This window comes from Rhodamnia argentea, chromosome 10, assembly GCF_020921035.1.
Source record: "Rhodamnia argentea isolate NSW1041297 chromosome 10, ASM2092103v1, whole genome shotgun sequence".
In the NCBI taxonomy this organism is placed as follows: Eukaryota; Viridiplantae; Streptophyta; class Magnoliopsida; order Myrtales; family Myrtaceae; genus Rhodamnia; species Rhodamnia argentea.
In genome coordinates this window covers 12,529,015-12,549,617 of record NC_063159.1, presented here as the reverse complement: position 1 = coordinate 12,549,617, position 20,603 = coordinate 12,529,015, and the positions used below count along the sequence as shown (strand labels likewise).

The 20,603-nt window shown below is 40.3% G+C and overlaps 3 protein-coding genes and 1 pseudogene across 5 annotated transcripts; 1 reads left to right on the top strand and 3 right to left on the bottom strand.

Annotated features, from left to right (window-relative positions):
- The first annotated feature begins 1,061 nt into the window (after positions 1-1,061).
- On the top strand, positions 1,062-3,590 carry LOC115757632 (33 kDa ribonucleoprotein, chloroplastic). Its single transcript, XM_030697943.2, has 4 exons — positions 1,062-1,631; positions 1,767-1,868; positions 2,603-2,911; positions 3,233-3,590. Exons 1-4 carry the CDS (start codon positions 1,173-1,175, stop codon positions 3,353-3,355), a joined length of 993 nt encoding a protein of 330 aa, XP_030553803.1. The 5' UTR covers positions 1,062-1,172; the 3' UTR covers positions 3,356-3,590.
- Positions 3,591-5,651: 2,061 nt separating this feature from the next.
- LOC115757647 lies at positions 5,652-7,392 on the bottom strand (annotated as a pseudogene).
- A 598-nt stretch (positions 7,393-7,990) lies between these two features.
- On the bottom strand, positions 7,991-15,760 carry LOC115757634 (deoxyribonuclease TATDN1). 2 transcript variants are annotated; one of them, XM_030697946.2, is made up of 12 exons: positions 15,634-15,760; positions 15,494-15,514; positions 15,263-15,363; positions 14,358-14,415; positions 14,132-14,175; positions 13,960-14,040; positions 13,495-13,565; positions 13,265-13,375; positions 11,935-12,017; positions 9,744-9,960; positions 8,593-8,676; positions 7,991-8,262 (listed from the first exon to the last, which is right to left on the bottom strand). In XM_030697946.2, the coding sequence occupies exons 1-12, from the start codon at positions 15,653-15,655 to the stop codon at positions 8,190-8,192; spliced, it is 966 nt and encodes a 321-aa protein (XP_030553806.1). In that variant the 5' UTR covers positions 15,656-15,760; the 3' UTR covers positions 7,991-8,189. The 2 variants fall into 2 exon arrangements, with proteins under 2 accessions (XP_030553806.1, XP_048127592.1); XM_048271635.1 differs by lacking the exons at positions 15,263-15,363; positions 15,494-15,514; positions 15,634-15,760 and adding an exon at positions 14,916-15,246.
- A 1,764-nt stretch (positions 15,761-17,524) lies between these two features.
- Positions 17,525-20,361, bottom strand: LOC115757653 (syntaxin-121-like). Of its 2 annotated transcripts, XM_048271757.1 has the most exons (3): positions 19,544-20,361; positions 17,785-18,149; positions 17,525-17,748 (listed from the first exon to the last, which is right to left on the bottom strand). In XM_048271757.1, exons 1-2 carry the CDS (start codon positions 20,085-20,087, stop codon positions 17,791-17,793), a joined length of 903 nt encoding a protein of 300 aa, XP_048127714.1. In that variant the 5' UTR covers positions 20,088-20,361; the 3' UTR covers positions 17,525-17,748; positions 17,785-17,790. The 2 variants fall into 2 exon arrangements, with proteins under 2 accessions (XP_048127714.1, XP_030553825.1); XM_030697965.2 differs by having other exon boundaries at positions 17,525-18,149; positions 19,544-20,359.
- Positions 20,362-20,603: the final 242 nt, after the last annotated feature.

Sequence of the window (20,603 nt, the reverse complement as noted above, 5' to 3'; positions counted from 1 at the left end):
AGCATTATAAGCTTAAATCGGATTGACTGAAATAATTCAATGAATTAAAAACACAATTAGACAAGTAAGGGAAAGATTCCTCAAGTCGTTCCATAAAATAATAATTAATGATAATCAGGATCTTGACAAGTATACTAATAATATCTACCAATGATATATATAATGAGGGATTAATAATGTTTGGCTAATTTGCAATTATCATCGAATAACTTTTTTGATTATGTTCTATTTTCAGTGGATTTGGATCGCCTAACATTGAGATTTCCGTGACATGCGTGACATTATTCAAATCAAACCGTCCAAATGAAAATAGACGACCTCCAACAATTAAAATTCGTTTCATTTCAATTTTACCAAACAAGCAACAAAAAAAGGGAAATAAAATTAGTGCCATCAACAAATTTGATCAACCAAATTGTCGTTAATTTTTCAACCAAAACAAATTTGTCGTTATTTTTCTAATTAGTAGAAAATGAGATTATCATTCTTGTAATAGAGCCAAAGTAACACTTCTTCTCTACAAATCAATTTCTGGTCAAAAGTTGATTTTTCAACTTTTGAAGAGAAGTAATTTTTTCTTTTTACTTTTTCAGGTAGCTCCAAAATAAAAAATGAAATTACATGACCAAACAAATTTATACTTCAAAATTACATTATCAAACATATTTTTGCTCCAAAATAACTTCGAAAGGCTCTAAAGTAACTCCTTTTTTTGGTCCTGACTCCAAAGTAACTTCGGAGCCTTTCGAAGAAAAAAATAAAGAGAAAAATAAAATAAAAATTCCAAATTTGAAAAATAAATAAAAATGAAAAGAAAGTACAAAATAATTAAATATTTTTTAGATGTGCAATGGAAGTTGATTTTCCTCATCAAATGGCGAAAAATATTTTTAAATTTATTTTTAAGTTTCAGTCAAATATAAAAAAAATATCGTTATTTTTTCTAGAAAACGATTTTCTAAAAAAATACTTTTTAAAATATTTTATTTTTCGTGAAATAAAAGAAGCTTTGCCTATAAATTCTACTCAAGTGTCGTCGTGCGCGCGCCTTATCTCTCTCCCTCGCTACAGAACTTCAGCAAAGACAGTAGAGAAAATCTTATCTCCGCCAATACTCAGAATTCGTCAATCATCTTCTTCATCTTCTTCTTCGCCCGAATTCCTCCGTTTGAATGTCGACCTCATCTCTGTCAATGGCCGCTCCTCCCTCGCTCTGCAACAAGACCCCCTCCTCTGCTCACTCCTTCGCCCCTACCCCCGTCTCGTTTCCCTCCCACTTCCCTCCAAAACCCCCCGCTCTCCACCTCCTCGCCCTCAAATCCTCAGCCTCCGTTTTCGGCTCTTTGAAACTCATCTCCATCCCTCGCCGCCCCCTTCTTTCGGCTGCGTTCGACGGGTTCGAATCCGAAGACGGCGTCGCGGGATCGGAGGAAGAGGACCCAGAAGAGGCAGAGGAGCTGCTCGAGAGCTCTAACGATGAGGAAGAGGGAGAGGAGAGCGGGGACGAGGAGAGAATCTCGGGTTCTTCGCGTGGTTACGGGAGGTTGTACGTGGGGAACTTGCCTTATTCCATGAATTCTTCTCAGTTGGCTGAGGTTTTTGAGGAGGCTGGGCGTGTGATAAATGTGGAGGTTCGTACCCTTCTGCTTTTGTATTGCATTTCGGCTCTTTGTTGTTTTCTTGTTTGTTCATGTTTTGAAGATTTTTGGTTACTGGGTTCTTGAAAATTGATTCCTTTTTGTGTGTTCATGGCTGGGTCGTTTCAGGTTGTTTATGATCGAGTGACGGATAGGAGCAGGGGCTTCGCGTTTGTCACCATGGAGAGTGTGGAAGAAGCTCAAGAGGCCATTCGGATGTTTGATGGATCTGTAAGCACTCCCCACCCAAACCCATGACCATTCGCACTTAAGGTGGTTCTTGATGCATGAATTGAATTGTGGCCTTAACTGTGAAATAGATGTCGCCCTGTTTGTGCCCTTGTCAGATGTGTCGTTTCTTGCCTTCTGTCGAACACTAGCTAATGTAAACTAGGTCATGAAGAATTGGAACCTGCTCAGGGAGAAATGTTTGGTGTGTACTTTATTTGCTTTTAGATGGAGTAACGTGGATGTTTTCTCAAAAGTAACGGTTAGAAGTTGCTTGCGATAGCAATCAGTGTGTTAATTTGGATGCAGGAAATTGTTGGATGTTATATCAGTCTAGGCTGACTGATCCGTTTTTACATTGGTGGCGACTTTTTGATGAGGCTTTGTAAATTCTGAAACTGAATGTGCGGAGCATAGTATATATTCTTATGTTGTTTGGTGTTATATTGCTAAATGCTCACCCATTCACAATTATTATTAGCATTTCTAAGCTGTATTAATTGTTTATCGAGCATTTCCAAAATAATCTTTGCCATATAGCTGGTGAAGGTTGCTTCAATGGATGCATCTATTAGGAGTTGCTTTCGCTCTGGCGGTAGTGTGTTGTGGGTTGAATGTTTGCTTCTTTCTTCTTCTCTCGTATTTTGTTGATTATCTGTGACACTGAAATGACGTGTGGGCTGGTTTGCAAGACGAAGAAAATTAATGTTAGTTTCTTTTTCATCATGTTCAAACAGCAACTTGGTGGCAGAACAGTCAAGGTAAACTTCCCCGAAGTGCCAAAAGGAGGTGAAAGGGAAGTAATGGGACCGAGGATTCGAAATAGCAACCGTAGCTTCGTGGACAGCCCCCACAAAATCTATGCAGGAAACCTTGGGTGGGGCCTCACTTCCCAAGGTCTCAGAGACGCATTTGCTGACCAGCCAGGCCTGCTGAGTGCAAAGGTTGTATATGACCGCGATTCTGGAAAATCCCGAGGATTTGGATTTATCTCCTTTGAATCTGCAGAGGCCATGGAGTCGGCTTTGGATGCCATGAATGGAGTGGTAAGACGCATTGAATTGACTGAAAATCCACATTCTTGTTAGAGGAGTGATAGGGTGTCCATATGAGAACATGCACCAGGGTTAGCTTGTTCATGGGCATATTGCAACCATTTACCATAAGTCAACAAAGTTTCATAAGGTATTTTGGAAAGCATTTGCTAAAGAACAGTGACACCCATGATTGTTCTTTTCTTGTTGAAAAGATGAACTTTAGTGTGGTAGATGCTACTTTTCAACATTTCATAGTTAAGGGCTAAGCATTAGTCTTGCTGAATAACTGGGTTTCTTTTTCTTTTGTCTTGGCTATAACGGGAATCACAGGAGGTGGAAGGGCGGCCCTTACGATTAAATTTGGCAGCAAACAGAGCATCTCCTGCTCCTCTGGACAGAAATGCTTCAAGCAATCTCGACAGCAGCGAATTGATTTCCAGCATCAGCAGCTGAGCAAATTTCACAAGTGTTGGCCTCCAAATACCTGTAGAGTACTGAGGCGGCATGAGAGGAATTGGAGGAGAGGACTATGGCCTGTAACTTTACAATTCAACCACTTGCAAAACTCAGGTTCTGTGTGCTGGGGCATTCGATGACGACAGTGAGTATAAAGCTCAGTGGCCCTAGAGGTTACGAGATTTTTGGATGTACGTATACTATAGATATATGCGCGGATAGTCTTCTATGATGTTGCCTGATCGGAAGCGGTCCTGCTTAGTTTCTGAGTTGAGCAAGTACATGGAAGTATGCACTAATTGTTCTCAACAGCCGAACACTTGTTTTGAGAGTATAACTTTAACCGAATCTATTTGTTTTGAGGGAGAAAGGTGTGCATATGGAAGCTTGGAATTCCACAACTTCCTTCACCAAGCAAGCAAGAGTTCTGCTGCACTGTGGCACTCTGTTCTCACATGCCAATATGCCATATCCATCGTTCTTCCATTCCTTCTCAAATAATGTCTATAGTTTAAGTTTCATGATCAGTCCCAATAACTGATCTTATTGACTAAAGTTAGAGCCGATGCCCGCGACAATTAGTTCTGCGAGGAAAATAGTTTCGTTTTAAGTGATTGATCTACTGTGGTCTTGCGACGGAATCGACATCCCTGGGTGCACGACTCTGTTAAAACTGGATGCTGAGGAAATTCAAAAGATTATCAGGGATCATTTCCTTCAGTGAATAGAGTTATCAGGAATAAGTTGATGCTGCAGTTCAATCTTCAAAAGATTATTCGTGGTCATATACAACCACGCTTACTGATAAAAGAACAAACTACTGCACATACCTCAACTTCAAAATTGCTTTGGGTCAATTTTGGGAAAGAAGGAAAGCTTCCCATTTTGAGAAGCGACAGTGTCTAAAATTAAATCATTTACATTCGGTCGATATTCAACTCGATCCTTGTAGCTTAATTTCGTTCAATTCGGTCCTTTTATTCTTCCAATCGAACCAATTTCGTCCCCTTTCATCAATTCGATCCCTTTTCGACCTAAAAACATAGCCATAGGACCCAACTTTGTTGCCGTCTAGTGTGGCTGTACACGTCGGTGAAGTGTTAGAAAGTATGAAACGAAAAGAGGACAGACAACATGGTTATGAGGAAATAGCCACATAACCAAAGGTGGCTCCCGTGTTTGAATTCCATTGCTACAATCGGAAAAAAATTGTCAAGTTTTTTTTAAATTTTTTGCACTTTTACCAATTCAGTTCTTGATCTTTTAAATTTGCTGATTCAATCCTAAATCTTTTTATCTTTTATCAATTTAGTCCTTTTGGTCGGGAATCGCTGATGTGGACGCCACCCGTCCTAGGTGATACCGGCGCTAACGTGGACAGATTTACAAAATATTTCAATATTTTTGTGAATATTTTTATTTTTCTATTTTTCCTTTTTCCCTTTTCCTTTTTTTCCTTTTCTATTTTTTCTCCTTTGCCGGCCTTGCTGATCTCTGGAGAGAGTCGCCCTCGTCAGCTCCTATCGAGGGTTGCCCTCCCGCGCCTAGGAGGGGACAACCCTCGCTTGAGGCCAATGGAGGTTGAGGCCAAGTAGGGAAAAAGGTAGAAAGGAAAAGGGAAAAAAGAAAATTAGAAAAATATGTACAAGTATTTGAAAAAAATTAAAATATTATTAAAAATTGTTCACGTCAACACGACGGTGCCACGTAAGACAGCCAGCATCCATCAATATGCTTGAATTGGTAAAAGGTGAATAGGTTTAGGACAGAATCGGCAAACTTAAAAAGTTTAAGACTGAATTGACAAAAGTGCAAGATGTTTGACTTTTTTGATAATTTTTCATCCTATGGTCTAATGAGCCAATATTATCTATTCAATCAAGCGATTTTATTTGTGATGTACAATAAAGAAAACCAAATAATGATGGAATTGAAATGCAATATTATTTTACATGTCACTTGATATAAGTGTTACACAACAATTTTTCTTTCTAGAATTTAAATTCAATCTCAGGCGGTCAATATCCAATAATTTTTCAGGCAAATGTGCATCTCGTGACAATTACATTGAGAGTACAGAGTTCCTCCTCACGATTTAGGAACTACCACCTCATGTAACATAGATGTTCTAATCAAGGAAACTCATTGGCCTAGCAGGCATTAATAAAGAATGACCATCTTCAGAACCAAGACTCCGAGAAAGACGCATCCAAGCCGCGGTCCTCGTGTCGCGGCGCCGCCGCTAAATCCGAGGCTAAATGACTAAGAGCACGGTCACCAGCAGCAATGAGCAGCATGAAGATTACGGAACGGAAGAGCAGGTGGTGGAAGTTCTGGCGGTTCCACTCCAAGTCACCTTTGCCACGCCGTGTCGTGCCTCTCCCGGATCTCTCGGACTGCGTCGAGAACCCCGCCCCGGTCTTGTCCCTGCATCGCTTTCCGCAAGAATGTCTCGCTCTCGCCTGCGGCAATGTCCGATTTATTGGTATCAGAGGAGGGAAAAGATCGTGAAGTTATACGACCGGGACGAGGAATTCCATAGTGTAAACCTCTAGATTCATTGTTCGAACGTGTAGTTATCTGATGGTTGCTCTCTTTCTTATTATAAACCTCTTAGCTGTAGGTTAGACGTTATGACTAGCTTTCCCGTTTCCTTGATATACGAAGCAAGTGTTGCAGCTTTGACTAAACAATAATCACGATTAAAATCTGATCCTGTTTTACATGCACGCGACACGTGTACTCCACCCACTAGTTGTTATGTACTATGTGAATTCCTAAATCTGTTAATTTTCGTGAAACGGTATTATAACGTTGTCAAATAAATATGTGACTGGGTCAAAGAATCAATAGATAATCGCATTACATCTACATGCATGAGATAATTCTTTGTCATAATAACAAAAGTTGAGTCCATCCGATTAATTTTAACTGAAAATCATTGGCGTGGACGTCACCTGCCATACGCGACACGATCAACGCTAACGTGGATATTTTTCTAATAGTAATTCAATAGTTTTCGATTTTTTTCCCATTCCTTCTTTTTTTGCTTTTTCTTTACTGTGGCCAGCGAGGGTCGAGCAAGGGTCCGGCGACCCTCACTGGCCGCAATAAAAAAAAAAAAGTATAGAAGGAAAAGAGAAGAATTTTTTAGGAAAATATTAAAAAAGTTAATAAACTTATCTACGTCAATATCGATCGGGCCACGTGGGACGTCTGCGATGGTCACGTCACCGATTTTCGGCGAAAATTGATTAGATGAATTCAATTGAAAAAAAAAACGTTTAGAAGGTTTAAAACTCAATTGACATAATTTTTAAGGTATAAGACTGAATTGATAAAAGCATAATATGATAATTTTTCCTACTGGTAGAAATAAGAAGATCCCCTATCCTCTCGTCTGGATTCTCTCCGGTCACCGCGAAATACCTCCGCTTCACCGTCTCCTTGTACTCTGACGATAACTTCTCCCACAACTTGTTGAGCCCCTCCATGTTGTCCTTCAACACCTTCCTCAGCCCGTTCACCACCGTCGTCCTTGTCTGGTCTGACGATGATCCAGTCCCACACCCCGGGAAGTTCTGGTTCACGGCGTTGGCCCACTCGAAGGCCTCGAGCCTCACCTTCACCGCCTTCGCCTTCTTCAGGGCCTCGTCCACGCCCCCCCATTCCATCCAGGCCCTCGGGTCCTTCACGGCCCTCACGTTTTTGCAGCCTCTTGCTATGCTCGTGTTCTGGATTGGAGCCTCTGGTGGAGGCTCTCCAGCACCTTGAGTTCGTCCTTGATCGACTCGGCATCCACGAAGAACTTGTCGAGGCTGACGCCGGCACCACTGCCGTCAGAGCTCAGGAAGCAAGAGGAGGAGGTAGACAAGAGGTCGCTCATGGTGAAACAGACGGATTTGGGTTCAAAAATTGATGTTGCAAAGATCTGTAAGACGTGATAGATGACGATGATTAACGGGAGGACTTTCCCTTCTTTTGTTCGTGGGAGGGGAGAGAGAGGAAAGTGTAGAACGAAATGGTTGTGAGGAAGAGAGAAACCAGTTGATTTCTTCTCAAATGGCCGCTTGAGAGAGAGAGAGAGAGAGAGAGAGAGAGAGAGAGAGAGATGGTTAAATGAGCTTACCTCGTCAACTTCTCTTCGTCAGGGCTAAGGGTGAAGTTACATGGAATGTTGGAATTATTCACCAGTTGTCCTCAACAGCCAAACACTTTGTTCTGAGAAAGAAACTCAAAACTGCTAGGAAAATAGTTTGTTTTAGGTGATTGATCCACCGTGTAAACGAGCTGACATCTTGCGCTGGAATCGACACCCCTACAAGGACAGAAGACTTTCCATTGAAGTCGATATATCGGGCTTGAACACGGATCATTGAAGCTGTTTTCGTGGTTGCATTTCAAGGGTTTTCTTTCACTCATTCTATCAAAAACAAAAAATATTTGTTTGGAAAGTCGTCAACGCTTTCAACTGCGGAAGCATCTAAGTAGAAACCAAAGTTTCACACATTTTTCTCCTTTTATCTAGTAAGAGACAAAGAATATTAGCTATTCATTCGGTCAATCTTCCATTCCTTTTCTCTATGTTTGATCGGATCCATTCTCTTAATTCAGATTAGTAAATCAGGACCAAAACAGAAACAAGCGTTCTGATAATCTCAACACCCCAAAATTGAGCAACAGAGTGAGAAATAAACTACGGTTCAAACATTCCAATATATTGTCCCAGAGCCGTCAAATATAACTAAATCGCATCATAATGTCGGAAGAAGCAGCAATGTTCACTGTATGGGGAGAAAATTGCAAGACTTCAACGAATCTATGTTCAAGGTCATTCAGCAGGTGTCAAACTGCCAGTAAGGAGAGCGTCTGCTGTGGTGTCCAGGTCTTGAGGAAAGAAAACTCTGCAGAAATTGCACGGGCAAAATTTCATGGAAATTTAGAAGATGAAACTGTCCAGGACAAGATACTATACAGTTCAGTATCAAGAATACGTAGCTACAAGGTGTGAGTTTCCACAATGCAACTCTGAATCCTATAATCAGAACTGGTGGACGCTCCAGTTTTAAAACGATTTTGAATGGAGAGAGTATGGAATGAATTTCATTCTCAGAAAAGGAGGAGGGAAAAAGAGAGTTGACGACCCACCAAACTAGAAAGCAGGGACTTTCCTTGAAGCGTATTGAATAAGCCAGAACAAAATATACTTCATCCAAAACGACAAATCAAAATACCTGCAGGTGTTATGATACAATGTCTTGCTCAGCTGACCTATGTCATCAATACCTTTGCAACCAGCAACCACCTCCAGAACTTGACTGAATTTTAGTAAGACAAAAGACATTATTAAAATTTATGAAGATATAAAAAGATTAAAACATAGGAAGCAAATATTCTTTGCTTCAACAAACGTAAAATCAATATAGTTCTGGACCAAAGAAAAAGAAGCTAAAGCAATAGTCATAACACATGATACACGATGCATCTCAAAACAGAGTTTAGTTGGGGCTTCATTCCAAGGGGACCTTTTTAATTCGTTCTTTGAGTCTACTTGCTATTCAGTTGCAAGAATGCTCCTAAAATAATAAGTTCTATGATTTCTACCTAAAAGGCACCATGCACCAGCCTCCTATTGATAAAGGAGAGGTGGGCGGGGTCAGGGTGGGGAACAACAATAACTGATCAGATAAAACTCCATAGCCCGAGTAAAACAACCATAACAAGAGGAAAAAAACTGAAACTGCATCTGTAAACGGGTATAACTACCCATTGAAAAGGGCAAGAACCAATTTATCAAGTCTACAAACAGCAGACACAGGGAATAAACCATTAGAAACCTTATGACCTTATTCAAAGAAATAATTTTGTTATGTCAAAATGAATTGTTTTACTGATCAATTATCGAATGGCAATTAACATGTTTAAGGGAAAATTGTCTCTTTGTTAGTCCAAAGGTGCAGACAAAGATTACCAGGAGTTCACAAATTTTCGGCAGCTGACATTGTGAGTCTTTCTTTCATAGACAATAATCATACAGGAATTTTTGGGTCAGCTTCAATTGTGTCTGCCTTCCTTTTATATACAAAAGAATCTTTCAGGAAGCACATAATTCAATGCACACAGTAGCTTTCACGCTTTACAAATCATTTTTCAAGCCTAGCTATGAAGAAATTGGCCAAAGATTTACAGACTAAATACAATGGTACTTGCAGTGTTGTGCTCTGCCCAGGATCGGTCTTCGACCATTTATTTTTTATCTCACAACCAACAATAAGAGAATAGTAGAAATTTCATTTTGTTACTCTTTTTCTCCGTCTCTAAATTACAAATTACCAACATAACTTTAACACAGCATACAGTAACACATTAAACAAAAAACACTCACTGAACTAAGCAAGGTTCATTCCGCCCTTTAATAGTGCTCTCCGGATCATATTTCTCTTTCTTTTTTGAAGGCCAGAGAGTCTTAACGTAGCCGATGCCAGCATGAGTGCTCTTTATTTCACAATATGGAGAATCTGTCTCAATCATCATTCTTTCAAGGGGAATCCCTCGAACAACATCAAGATTCTCAGAAGTCTTCAGAGAGCAACCATTGACACCTAGTTAGGCATTGGAAACCAAAACTGAGAAGAGCACATATAATACTGCCAAAACACATCTCCCAGGAGAAATGTCGTCGTTATTAAATTTAATGGACAGTTCTAGCATATAGAACATAAGAGAGAGATTTGGTGGAGGTAAAAACAATAAGTAGAGTGCATGCCGCATTAATATGTAGTGTTTAGGTCCCCACATAAAGTTGTCACAGAAATGGTTATAGATAGTTGACCAAGTTCCATGACTTCAGCTAGCATCTAGCTGCATACTTTTTTTTCTGACTCCTGAAAGGCATACTTTCCCTTAAATTTGATAGGGTAAAGACATGCTCTATTTGCAAATGGGTGGACATTGTACACGGCATTTTTTACTGTTAATAACCTTATAGCAAGAAAGGGAAAAAAAAGTGCTATGAAAGACCAAAAAGTTCTCCTTTTGCCAATTCCATTCAACCTTCAACAAAAACTTAGTTTGCCTATCATACTCCATTTGGTAACCAACAAAGAATTGGAGTTTTAGAACTAAAAGTCTTCTTAACTTTTACATTGCTACTGAGTGAGCACATCAGAAACCAGACATAATCATCCCTCGCACTGCAATCCTAGCCCTAGAAGCAACAGATCTAATCTATCACCTACACCTCCACTTGGACCTTTCTCTCAGTAAATCAAGATCAATATCATCTACCCCACCCACCTGATCACATGAATCACCAAACTGTGTCCAATCAAAAAGCACAGTGCAGTGTGTAATGTTCATACCAGAAAGCCATTGGAAGCCTGAAGCACCGCCAAACAGAATATGTTATATATAGACAAGATGATTACAGTGAAAGGATGTCCACTTTATTGGTCCACAAAATTTGATGTTCATCTCCCTTGTTTTTAACGTACCATTCTGTAGATATTTTTGACATCATATATTTCCGCCCCTTACTTCTTAGATAAGTAGATAAAGAGTGGTAACTTATCATTTTCAGAGGCTACTTTGTGCCGGATCACCAAAGTACCATCTGTTTAGATGATCACAACTTACGTGAATCTTCACAATTGATGCAGAAGCATAAATATATGGCTTAATACCAAGAAAAACCCCAAACTGATACACCTTTGACAAATTTATCCCAAACTATTTTTTTGACCACCGAAAACCCCAAACTGGTACACATGTGACAAATTTACTTTCGTTAGTTTCCATTAAATTGGATTAATACCACGAAAAACCCCAAATTGATATACCTATGACCAATATAGGGTAAAAACCCCAAATGTGTACATCTGACAATTGTCAAGTGTCATCCAACTCGGTAATTTGGTGACAAAATTTAACGAAAATTAGCATAGGGTAAATTTGTCACAAGTGTACCAGTTTGAGGTATATTTGTCAAAGGTGTACTAGTTTAGAGTTGTTGGTGGTCAAAAAAATAGTTTGGGGCAAATATGTCACGGGTGTAGCAAGATAGGGTTTTTTGTAGTATTAACCTTAAATTTATACAAGCAGTTTTAGTCCATCTTTCCTTTAGTTAGTATTTTGTTATGTTATTAGGTATATATGTGGACATGTGACAAGCATGTCACTTTTAATGAGTCTTATGGCTGAGATTAGGAGTTTATTATGCCCAATAAAAAGTCAAGATAATGTTACATCTGCAACCCTAATATATATAGGTCTTTAACTCCCTCTATCATTAGTTTTCTTCTTTTCAATATTATTAGTTTCTCTAAACCCTAGAGCTTTCTCTATTCTCACTTCAAGTCTTCTCAGTTCTTGCCGTTGTTTCTTTTTTTCATTTTGCTGTCTTTTACATCTCCAACTATGTCAAGTTATAAAAAGTATGGTTGGTGAAGCATTGACCAGATAAATAATTGGATATATCCATCTCAAACAAAATAATTAGCTAAATATTCATAGAGATGTACATAGGAAGTTGTGTTCATGGAGAAAAATAGTCTAGATGGGGTAAAAACTATATTCACCTATAAATATATTACTGAAGGAAAGAAGCTTATCACGATCTTCGGCACTCCCTGTAAATGAATGTGCCACACCAGCTGCAAACCTGCTTCGAAGATGGAAACATCATATATCGAATAGTATTCTTCTGAAGAAACAACTAAAAGATAAGATACCAGGCCTATCACCACTAAATAACCTTAAACAGATATTTACAGCAATGACATACAATAATTGAAATAAGCGTCTAAGTTCACTTAGCATGGCGAAAAGAGAAGTGATGATAAACAACCTTATGTATATACAGCAGTTTTTCTCCTGTAAAGTCCAAAAGGAAAAATAAGAATTGACAAGCTGATAAAGAATGTCCACTGATCGTCATAGTGTATTTTTGACAGTTGGAGCTCAGAATCTAAATCAGTGCAAAAAGCAAGGGGAAGAAGTTTGATCATCAGCTGAAAATAAAGCATCAGGCTACGTCCCTTTCATGCCTATCTAATGCAAAGCCAAAAAGTATGCCACCCTTGTCTATAAAATGAAAGTTAAACTTTTCCATTTTTCAGAAGCACCCTCTTCTTTATATGATTACGCTCTTGCCATAACTGATGCAGTCTTGAAAACTTCAGATAAGAAAACAGGAAGAGTAAAATGAAGTGGCAGCATGTGAAATCAAGACCAAGTGAATATTTTTTGTAATTTTATTTTTTGGGGTTGTTTTGTGGGGAAAAGGGGGGGGTGGGTTTGTTCTAGAAAGATGGTAAAAAAGCAGAAGCTCCGATCTCCTTGTTGGATGCCTCTGATCCTAAAATTGAAGTAAACATTCTGTTTTCTGAAGCTGCAGTTGCAACTTAGGGAATCATGCTCTTATTGTCCTGAGTTTAGAACTTCCGAATATTGATTCCACATTTTCAGAGCTTAAATCAAAAAATGACATTGACAAAGAACCCACACCTGAAGGAAAATATGAGTGGACTAAATGTCCCCCTATTAATTTTTCCATCTCTTTACATTGTTTTGATTACCCAAGTCAAGATAAGGAGGAGAAAAGAATCAATTTTCAGCCTAACACTGAGAATTATTGATTACATACTCTTGCTAGAGTTTTGATTTCATCATACAAAAGATAGACAAGGTCAATCAAAGTCCACGATCATTGAGTAAAGTGGGAAACTTGCTATTTCTGTGGCTCATAAGTTGTTATTGTCCACTTACTTAGTATTTGCATATCCCAGCATTGGAATATAAAAGGCATTAAGAAGGGAAAGCATATCTAACAGAAGACAGAATACACTGCCCATGGCACATGCAGAAATCCCAAAAGAGGTCCATTTCACAGAGCATTCAGGATCACACCTGTCCTTGTTTCTGTCCACGATTTCACAGAAGTCATCAGCAGCTGCACGCATATGGAGAAACATAGGAAGCTTAGTAGCACATGCCAATTCAAACTGCTTCGCAAAGTACCTATTTTTCAGACAGGCATTTAAAAAGAACCAGCTTATCAATTAAAAGGGATAACTTGCAATAAAGAGACAAGCAAAAATATAAAACTAAACAAAGTTTTCACCTCACTGCCTACATACTTCTTTTGAATCTCGGAAGGGCAAAAATGAAGCCTGTCATAGTCCAATCCACATTCACCGATTGCCACAACCTTTACATCAGCATGCAGATTAGCTAATAGAAAATGAAACTATAGTTTTCTCCAGAAACAATCAAATGACGTCGAATAGCAAGTGAATCTATCCAGGACACTAGGACACCATCATTCCACCAAATAGTTTAACAATAAACTGATAATCATACATGTAGAAAGTGAAGGACTACATAACAAGGCAATGACTATAATCCGATCAAAGTTGGCAGTTCTGTATCTTATCAAAGTTCTCCATTCAATGAGCAAATGAAAGCGTCGATGTCTTTGCAGAAACCTTTCGCACTTTTATCTCATTTGAAAGGCCATCATAAAAAGCATGTGCAGTATTAAGAAACGTGCTAAAGCATTTAGCAGTTCACTTTACTAACATATTACGAAAGATCGGACTTACTTTTCCTTTCTGTATGCCTTCTCTAGCTAATGATAGAAGAGACCGATAATGCTTTTCTGGATCTCCACCTTCTTCAAATTCCTGAAGAGAATATCAACATGCCTAGAATCAGGACCATCCAACAATATATTCTGGAAATAACATCCAATAAAATCTAAAGGATGTATGATACCCTGCATCTAGTTGGATGAACTCCTACAGTGCAAAAAAGCCTCCCTGACATTATTAATACATCAAATGTGTAAGTCCAACATCCATCAAAGTACAGAATCAAGGTGAAAAGGCGGAGGATACTTTCTATACAGATTTGATGGTTTCTAAGTCCTTGGGAATCAATAACGAGCTTTCATATATCAAATGCAGAAGGAAATTCTGTCTTTACAATAAATCCTACAAACCATCCGTTTCTGCAATTGCAAGAGCTTCCTTTGATTCCTCCAGCGACCCGCCAGTCACCTGCAACAACAATTAGTTACAGCCATTTTAAATTGTGTCTGATAGAAAAAGAAGATAATTTTTCTTTTATAGAAGCAGCAATCTGAGCCAGCCATCTAATAAATTTTGTCTACTGTACAAAACATTATAATTGGTTCAATTTCCTGACCATGGAACGATGTGGGTCAAGTAGGAAACTGCTGACCTTCAACCAAAACTTTTTCCAAGAAACAATAATCTCTCCAAGTGAGATTAAACACAGAACCCTACAAGCTCCTTCCCCTTTAGAACACAGAACCCTACAAGCTCTAAACTGGCAGGAGCACCTGAAGTCACCAAATTCACCCATGACAAATTGATCCAACCTACGAAAGCATCTAAATCATTTGTTATAGGAAGGTCGTCATTATCCGAGGCAAGAAAATTACACAGGGTGCTAAACGGTTTATTTTTCATGCAACTTAGGAAGACGACATTGTTGCAAGTTACAATGCTTAAGATGTCGTTGAAAGTAGTCTCGCAAGTACGAAGCAATGTTGGCCCTTAGTAGGTCTTTGCTTTGCCATAAACGGCATAGGAAATCACTTGCCAAACTCCTTGCTCAACTATTCAGTGGGATCTTTCACGCTAAAATGTCAAAAGAGAGAGCCATCCAAACTCCAGATGGTACAGCCTTCCCAACTTCATTGTCATTTAGATCTCTTAAGTCTGAGAGAACATCAATTAGACTAAACTGGCTCAGTAACCTCCGCCATTGGCAAGAACCTTCCATCTAACCCAATCACCCCTAATGGACAGTACACACACAAAATCGAACTCTGATTGCCAACATATACAAATTCATCCCGGGAAAGGCGAATATACTTACGATGATCCGATCAACACCAGCACTCCAGGCTCTGTTCAGCACCGTGGCAATATCGGCCACATGGCACTGCTTCCCGTTGTAGATTCCTTTAAACATGCCATCTACATCGATTTTTTCTTACTCAATTAACGAACGAAAACAAAATTTAACCAATTTCATAAATGGGGTACGAAAGAATCACTGCCGGCAATTTCAGCCACAACCCAACAAGTGTTCGACGAAATGCCTGACCTGTGAAGTTGACGGCAATATCTGTTTTTGACGGCCAGAGAGAATGAGAAAAGAGTGAGAATGTCTCCATTCACGTGGTGGGAGCAAGAGAATGAATTGAAATCGACATTTCAGAAAGGGAAAAAAACCAGCTGACTTGCCTATCATCCGCAGAGTTGCCATAGCCGTAGCTGGGAAGAAGCGAATCAGCGCGCTGTACCACTGAAAGCTGATTGATTATAAGCAAGGTCTTTGACATTTCGTCGGTGGTTCCTTTTAAGGATTTTGTTTATTATTTTCAAATTCTCAATTGAGCTGTCAATGATATGATAAATGTGAAAATTGCCTATTTCCACCGGGGCAAGTTGCATTCTCGGCATGCAACTTGCTACTTTAATGAAAATGTGGAAATTGCCTATTTTACCCTCATTTATTAACCAAAATTTCAACTTTGCCCTTTGTTAACCAAAACCCTATTTTCTCACTTCTCTCACCTCCCTCGACGGCCATCCTATTTTTTTTTTTGCCCCTTCTCTCTTCGGTCCTCTCACCTATCTCGACGAGCGCAAAAAAAACCCTCACACCACTCACCTCTCTAGACCATTCGCTCACGCTTGCCTCTTGTGCCTCGTGACCGCTCGCCTCTTTGCTATTGGTTTGTCCATTCGATTCATGTAATCAGCAAATTCATCGTTTATTTCAAATTTTTGGGATGATGATTTTTGGATAACACTATGCAGCAGCCAAATTATCCACCAATTATGATATGGGGTCTAGTGCTTTCGATTTTCCTTTTTCGTTTGTGCTTCCAGGAAGACATCTCAAGTGTGGATCAAAGTCGCTTCCACTATTGAAGTTATTGATTTTCGGATAACATTCTGCAGCAACCAAAGTTAAAGTTATTGTTTTTTTTTTCAATTCTTAACAAATTAAAATTAAAAGATTTACGTTGGTCACACCAAAGAACTTTCCAAATATATGTTCACCAAACAACATTTTTCCCCAAAATTGCATCCCAAGGCACTTTTCAATTACAACTTACCAAACAATATTTACATTTCACTAAAGTCCTTTGGCCTAAGGCCTTTGCATTTCCCCAAAGATTTTTCTACAAATGATGAACCAAATGGAGTTATTTCACATTCCGTCGATATTCAATTTTGATCCTCAAGGTTTCATTTTATTCAAGTTTGTCCTTTTACTCTTCCAATCGAGCGAATTTTAATGAAAAATCACGATGCACGAGGGGAGGTGGGGCATCGCTAATTGTGTTGGGAGCGCGCAATAGAAGTCCGATACCTTCACCCAAAAGCCTACACCGTCCAAAAACTGTCCGTACATGTGAAGTTGAATATCCATCAACGCCAATGTCCAGAAACCACATGGGTCGCCAACTATCGTCTCTTATACAATTTGTTGAGGAAGGAGCTCAAGTCCGAGCACGTCAACATATCCAATCAAATTCGCATTCACTCAAAAGTTTAAGCCGATGAGTTATAGGTCAACTAGGAAATATTAATTGCTCTACACCACTTCGATTATCCGATGTGAGATTTCTTTTAACACAAATCACTCATACATGCATCCTAACAAGTCGTCCTTTGCCGCAATGACCTACTTGTTCTCACCCCGAATTTGTATTTACAACTCCATACAACCGAGCGTTGGGGATTGCCCTCGCCGGTGGCCGCGCAAGTAGCGACCGTCCTCAAGTCGCCTGCCTTGTTTTCAGTCCTCTTTTCTCATTTCTTTCGTTTCGTTGACATCGTTGTACAAGTAAGTAGCCACACAAGCAAAGGTGGATCCAATGGTTGAGTGGCATTGCTACATGGGGTGCTGAGGAGATAGATTAACAAGAATGGGAAAATTGGTTTGAAAATTGGTGACACAATATTGTGTATCCAATCAAGTGATGTACATTAAAAAAAAATCAATTAATAATAAAATCGACATGTGACGTTACGTGTCACTTATATAAATGCCACACAAAAAATTTTCCCCTCAAATTTTAAGCCAGTCTTTTATCTAGTGCCCAATTCTTTTCCCCATAACTATACTATGGCCTCTCTTTTCTTAGGCAGGCAAATGTTAATAGTGCAATATGTGCATCTTGTGACAATTTTATAGAAGACAAAGCTCGCCAGTCACCACCTTATGTAACACAGATCTAGCAAGAATACATAAAGAATTACTATGATCAAAACCAAAAGCAACGTCCACGCTTTTTCCACATGTCTCCACGCTAGGAACGATCGAAACAAGACTCTGAAGAAAGCGCCAAACGCCGTGGCCCTCGCGGCCGTGTCGGGGCGCCGCTACTAATTCCAAGGCTTCACGATGAAGAGCACGATCAGCAGGACGATGAGCAGCACGAGGGTTATGCCGTAGCAAGTCCACTTGCGGGAGTTCTTCTGGTACCACCGCGCCTGCTGGAGCTGCCCGGTCCCCTGGTGCACGAGCGAGTTGGCCCTCGCGACCTGGCTCTCGATGTCGTCCAGCTGCTCGCCCTGGGACTGGACCAGGACGGCCATGTCCAGGAACACCTGGTGCAGCTCCTTGAGGTTCCTCTCCATGTCCTTCACCGCGTCGTGCCTCTCCTGGATCTCTTGGATGGTGTCGAGGACCATGCCCCGGCCTTGTTGCTGGATCGCTTTCTGCAAGAATGTCTCGCTCTCGCCTGCAACATTTTTCGATTTTGCCGGTGTGAGAGGACAGGAAAATTTCGTGGAGTTACTCGACGGGGATGAGGAATAACACTAGATTCAATTTCACTGAATCAGGAACTTTTACTTCTGGATATATTGAAGATGAATGTGTTTGTCAATTGTCACGATCTCAGGATCAGTCGTATGGAGACAAATAGAAGAGAGGCATGAAATGCGTCGCCAAATACTAGGGAACATAGAAAGAGGAAAAACAAGTATCTGTGTTCATATGTAGCTCATGTATCAGGGAAATTTAATTTGGTCAGAAATGTCATGCTCAATCGAAAAATCAAAGACGTGTTTGATTATCAACACTCGTTTGGTTTCGATCGGAAATTTTTTTTTAAAAAAAAGTCATAAATCTATTGCATTGATACTAATTTATTTCTAAACATTTTAATTGGACAAATTTAACCCTAAACATTTTGTATTGATACCTATTCAATTTATCCCACCGATTTTAATTGATAATCGCTAACATAGACGTCCGCCGTTATTGATTGTCCCACGTGGCATGATTGGTGCCGACGTGAAATTTTTTTTACATTTTCACAATATCTTTATGAATTTATTTGTTTTTCATTCTGGCCGGCAAGGTTTTGTGGCTCTAGCCCATGCCATAGAGGGCTGCAGGCGAGGGGAGCCAAGCCCTCACCCAGGCGACCCCTCGCCAGCTACAATGAAAAGAAAAGAAAAAAAAAACTAATAGTATGCAACACAAAATTGAGAAAAATATTATAAAATTATTAAAAAAAATTCATGTTATCGTCAATCGTGCCATGTAAGACGGCCGACGTCTATGTCGGCGATTAAATTGGTTGGTTGAATTGAATTGACATCAATGCAAAAGGATTAGGACTAAATTGGTCAAATTAAAAAGTTTATGAATGAATTGGTACCAATGCAATAGATTTATGACTTTTTTGGTGCTTTTCTCGGTTTCGACCCTATCATACATTACCACGTGCAACACCGAAACAAAACATTTAGCTGTAGTTTAGACATATAGATATACCTAAGTCTGGCGGCTTGACTAAACAATAAACCCCGATTAAAATTAGATCCTACTTCTCTCAACAACCCTGATCCCTACGGTTATCATCACAAAGTCAAATGACAAATTCTCCGAGTTGATTCTTCGCTACTCTTCTCTCGGCTTTCATCCGCCGTGAAAGCGATGCATCATCTCGTCAAGTAACTATGCGAAGAAGTTGCATCATAAATTAGGAGCACAGAAAGAAGGAATCGGCTCGGCCAAAGAATCGAGACGCATATGATTCTAAGCGTTCATGTGGTTTCATGTTAGGACAAAGCGGAGACGATAAGCGTGCATGGAATGATTCTTTGGTATAATAACAAAACTCACCCGTAGAAATCAGAAGGTCCACCGTCCTCTCGTCTGGGTTCTCTCCGGTCACCGTGTAATACCTCCGCTGCACCGTCTCCTTGTACTCTGACGATATCTTCTCCCGCAGCTTGTTGAACCCCTCCATGTTGTCCTTCAACTTCTTTCTCAGCCCGTTCACCACCGACGTCCTCGTCCGGTCCGACGACGACCCCGGCCCGCAGCCGGGGAGGCTCCGGTTTGAGGCGTTGGCCCGCTCGAGGGCCTCGAGCCTGACCTTCACCAGCTTCGCCTTCTTCAGGGCCGTGGCCACGTCGGAGTCCATGCGGGCCCTCAGGTCCTTCACGGCCCTCGCGTTGTGCAGCGTCTTGCTCTGCTCGTGAGAGGACTGGAGCCTCTTGTGGATGGCCTCCAGCTCCTTGAGCTCGTCCTTGATCGACTCGGCATCCTCGAAGAACTTGTCGAGGTTGACCCCGGCGCCGCCGCCGCCGCCGGTCAGCTCGATGGTGTGGAAGTCGCGGTCGTCGCTGGAGCGAGCGAAGGAGCCGGATAAGAGGTCGTTCATGTCGTTACAGACAGATTTGGGCACAAAACGGATGTTGCAAAGATTCGTGAATCGAGATAGATGATGATGGTTGAGTGAAGGACGTCCGGGTCCCCCTCTTTTTGTTTGTGGGAGGGAAGAGAGAGGCAAGTTTAACCAGGAATGAACGAGTTGGGACGGAATTGAGAGATAATATTGTGAATTTTGGACGGAATAGTTTCCAGGAAGAGGGCAAAACGAGTTGAGAATTTCTCAAATGGCTGCTTGAGAGAGAATGAGAGAGAGAGAGATGGTCAAACGAGCTTGCCTCGTCAACTTTCTCTTCGTCAGGGCTAAGGGAGGAAGACTTTAGTCTTCTTTCGACCAAGTCCTTGTCATGTATGAATATTCAAACTAAGGACATGGAGACTTTCGTCACATGAAAACGGACGAATAAAGTTCTTTTGAACGAGATTTTGTAGACCAATAACCGTGCAAACCTTTTTTTTTTTTTTTTTTGAGGTCAACAACCGTATAAACCTTAAGCAAGTAGTTTTT

What these genes read in the sequence shown, in the direction of transcription:
- LOC115757632 (XM_030697943.2), top strand. Translation starts at nt 1,173, where the DNA reads ATGTCGACCTCATCTCTGTCAATGGCCGCTCCTCCCTCGCTCTGCAAC. An exon ending in GGCGTGTGATAAATGTGGAG is followed by an intron (nt 1,632 to 1,766) that starts GTTCGTACCCTT and finishes GGGTCGTTTCAG; the next exon opens with GTTGTTTATGATCGAGTGAC. An exon ending in TGGATGCCATGAATGGAGTG is followed by an intron (nt 2,912 to 3,232) that starts GTAAGACGCATT and finishes CGGGAATCACAG; the next exon opens with GAGGTGGAAGGGCGGCCCTT.
- LOC115757634 (XM_030697946.2), bottom strand. Translation starts at nt 15,655, where the DNA reads ATGGCAACTCTGCGGATGATAG. An exon ending in CCTTCCGAGATTCAAAAGAA is followed by an intron (nt 13,376 to 13,494) that starts GTATGTAGGCAG and finishes TCTGAAAAATAG; the next exon opens with GTACTTTGCGAAGCAGTTTG. An exon ending in TTGTATCATAACACCTGCAG is followed by an intron (nt 8,263 to 8,592) that starts GTATTTTGATTT and finishes CAATTTCTGCAG; the next exon opens with AGTTTTCTTTCCTCAAGACC.
- LOC115757653 (XM_048271757.1), bottom strand. Translation starts at nt 20,087, where the DNA reads ATGAACGACCTCTTATCCGGCTCCTTCGCTCGCTCCAGCGACGACCGC. An exon ending in GGACCTTCTGATTTCTACGG is followed by an intron (nt 18,150 to 19,543) that starts GTGAGTTTTGTT and finishes AAAATGTTGCAG; the next exon opens with GCGAGAGCGAGACATTCTTG.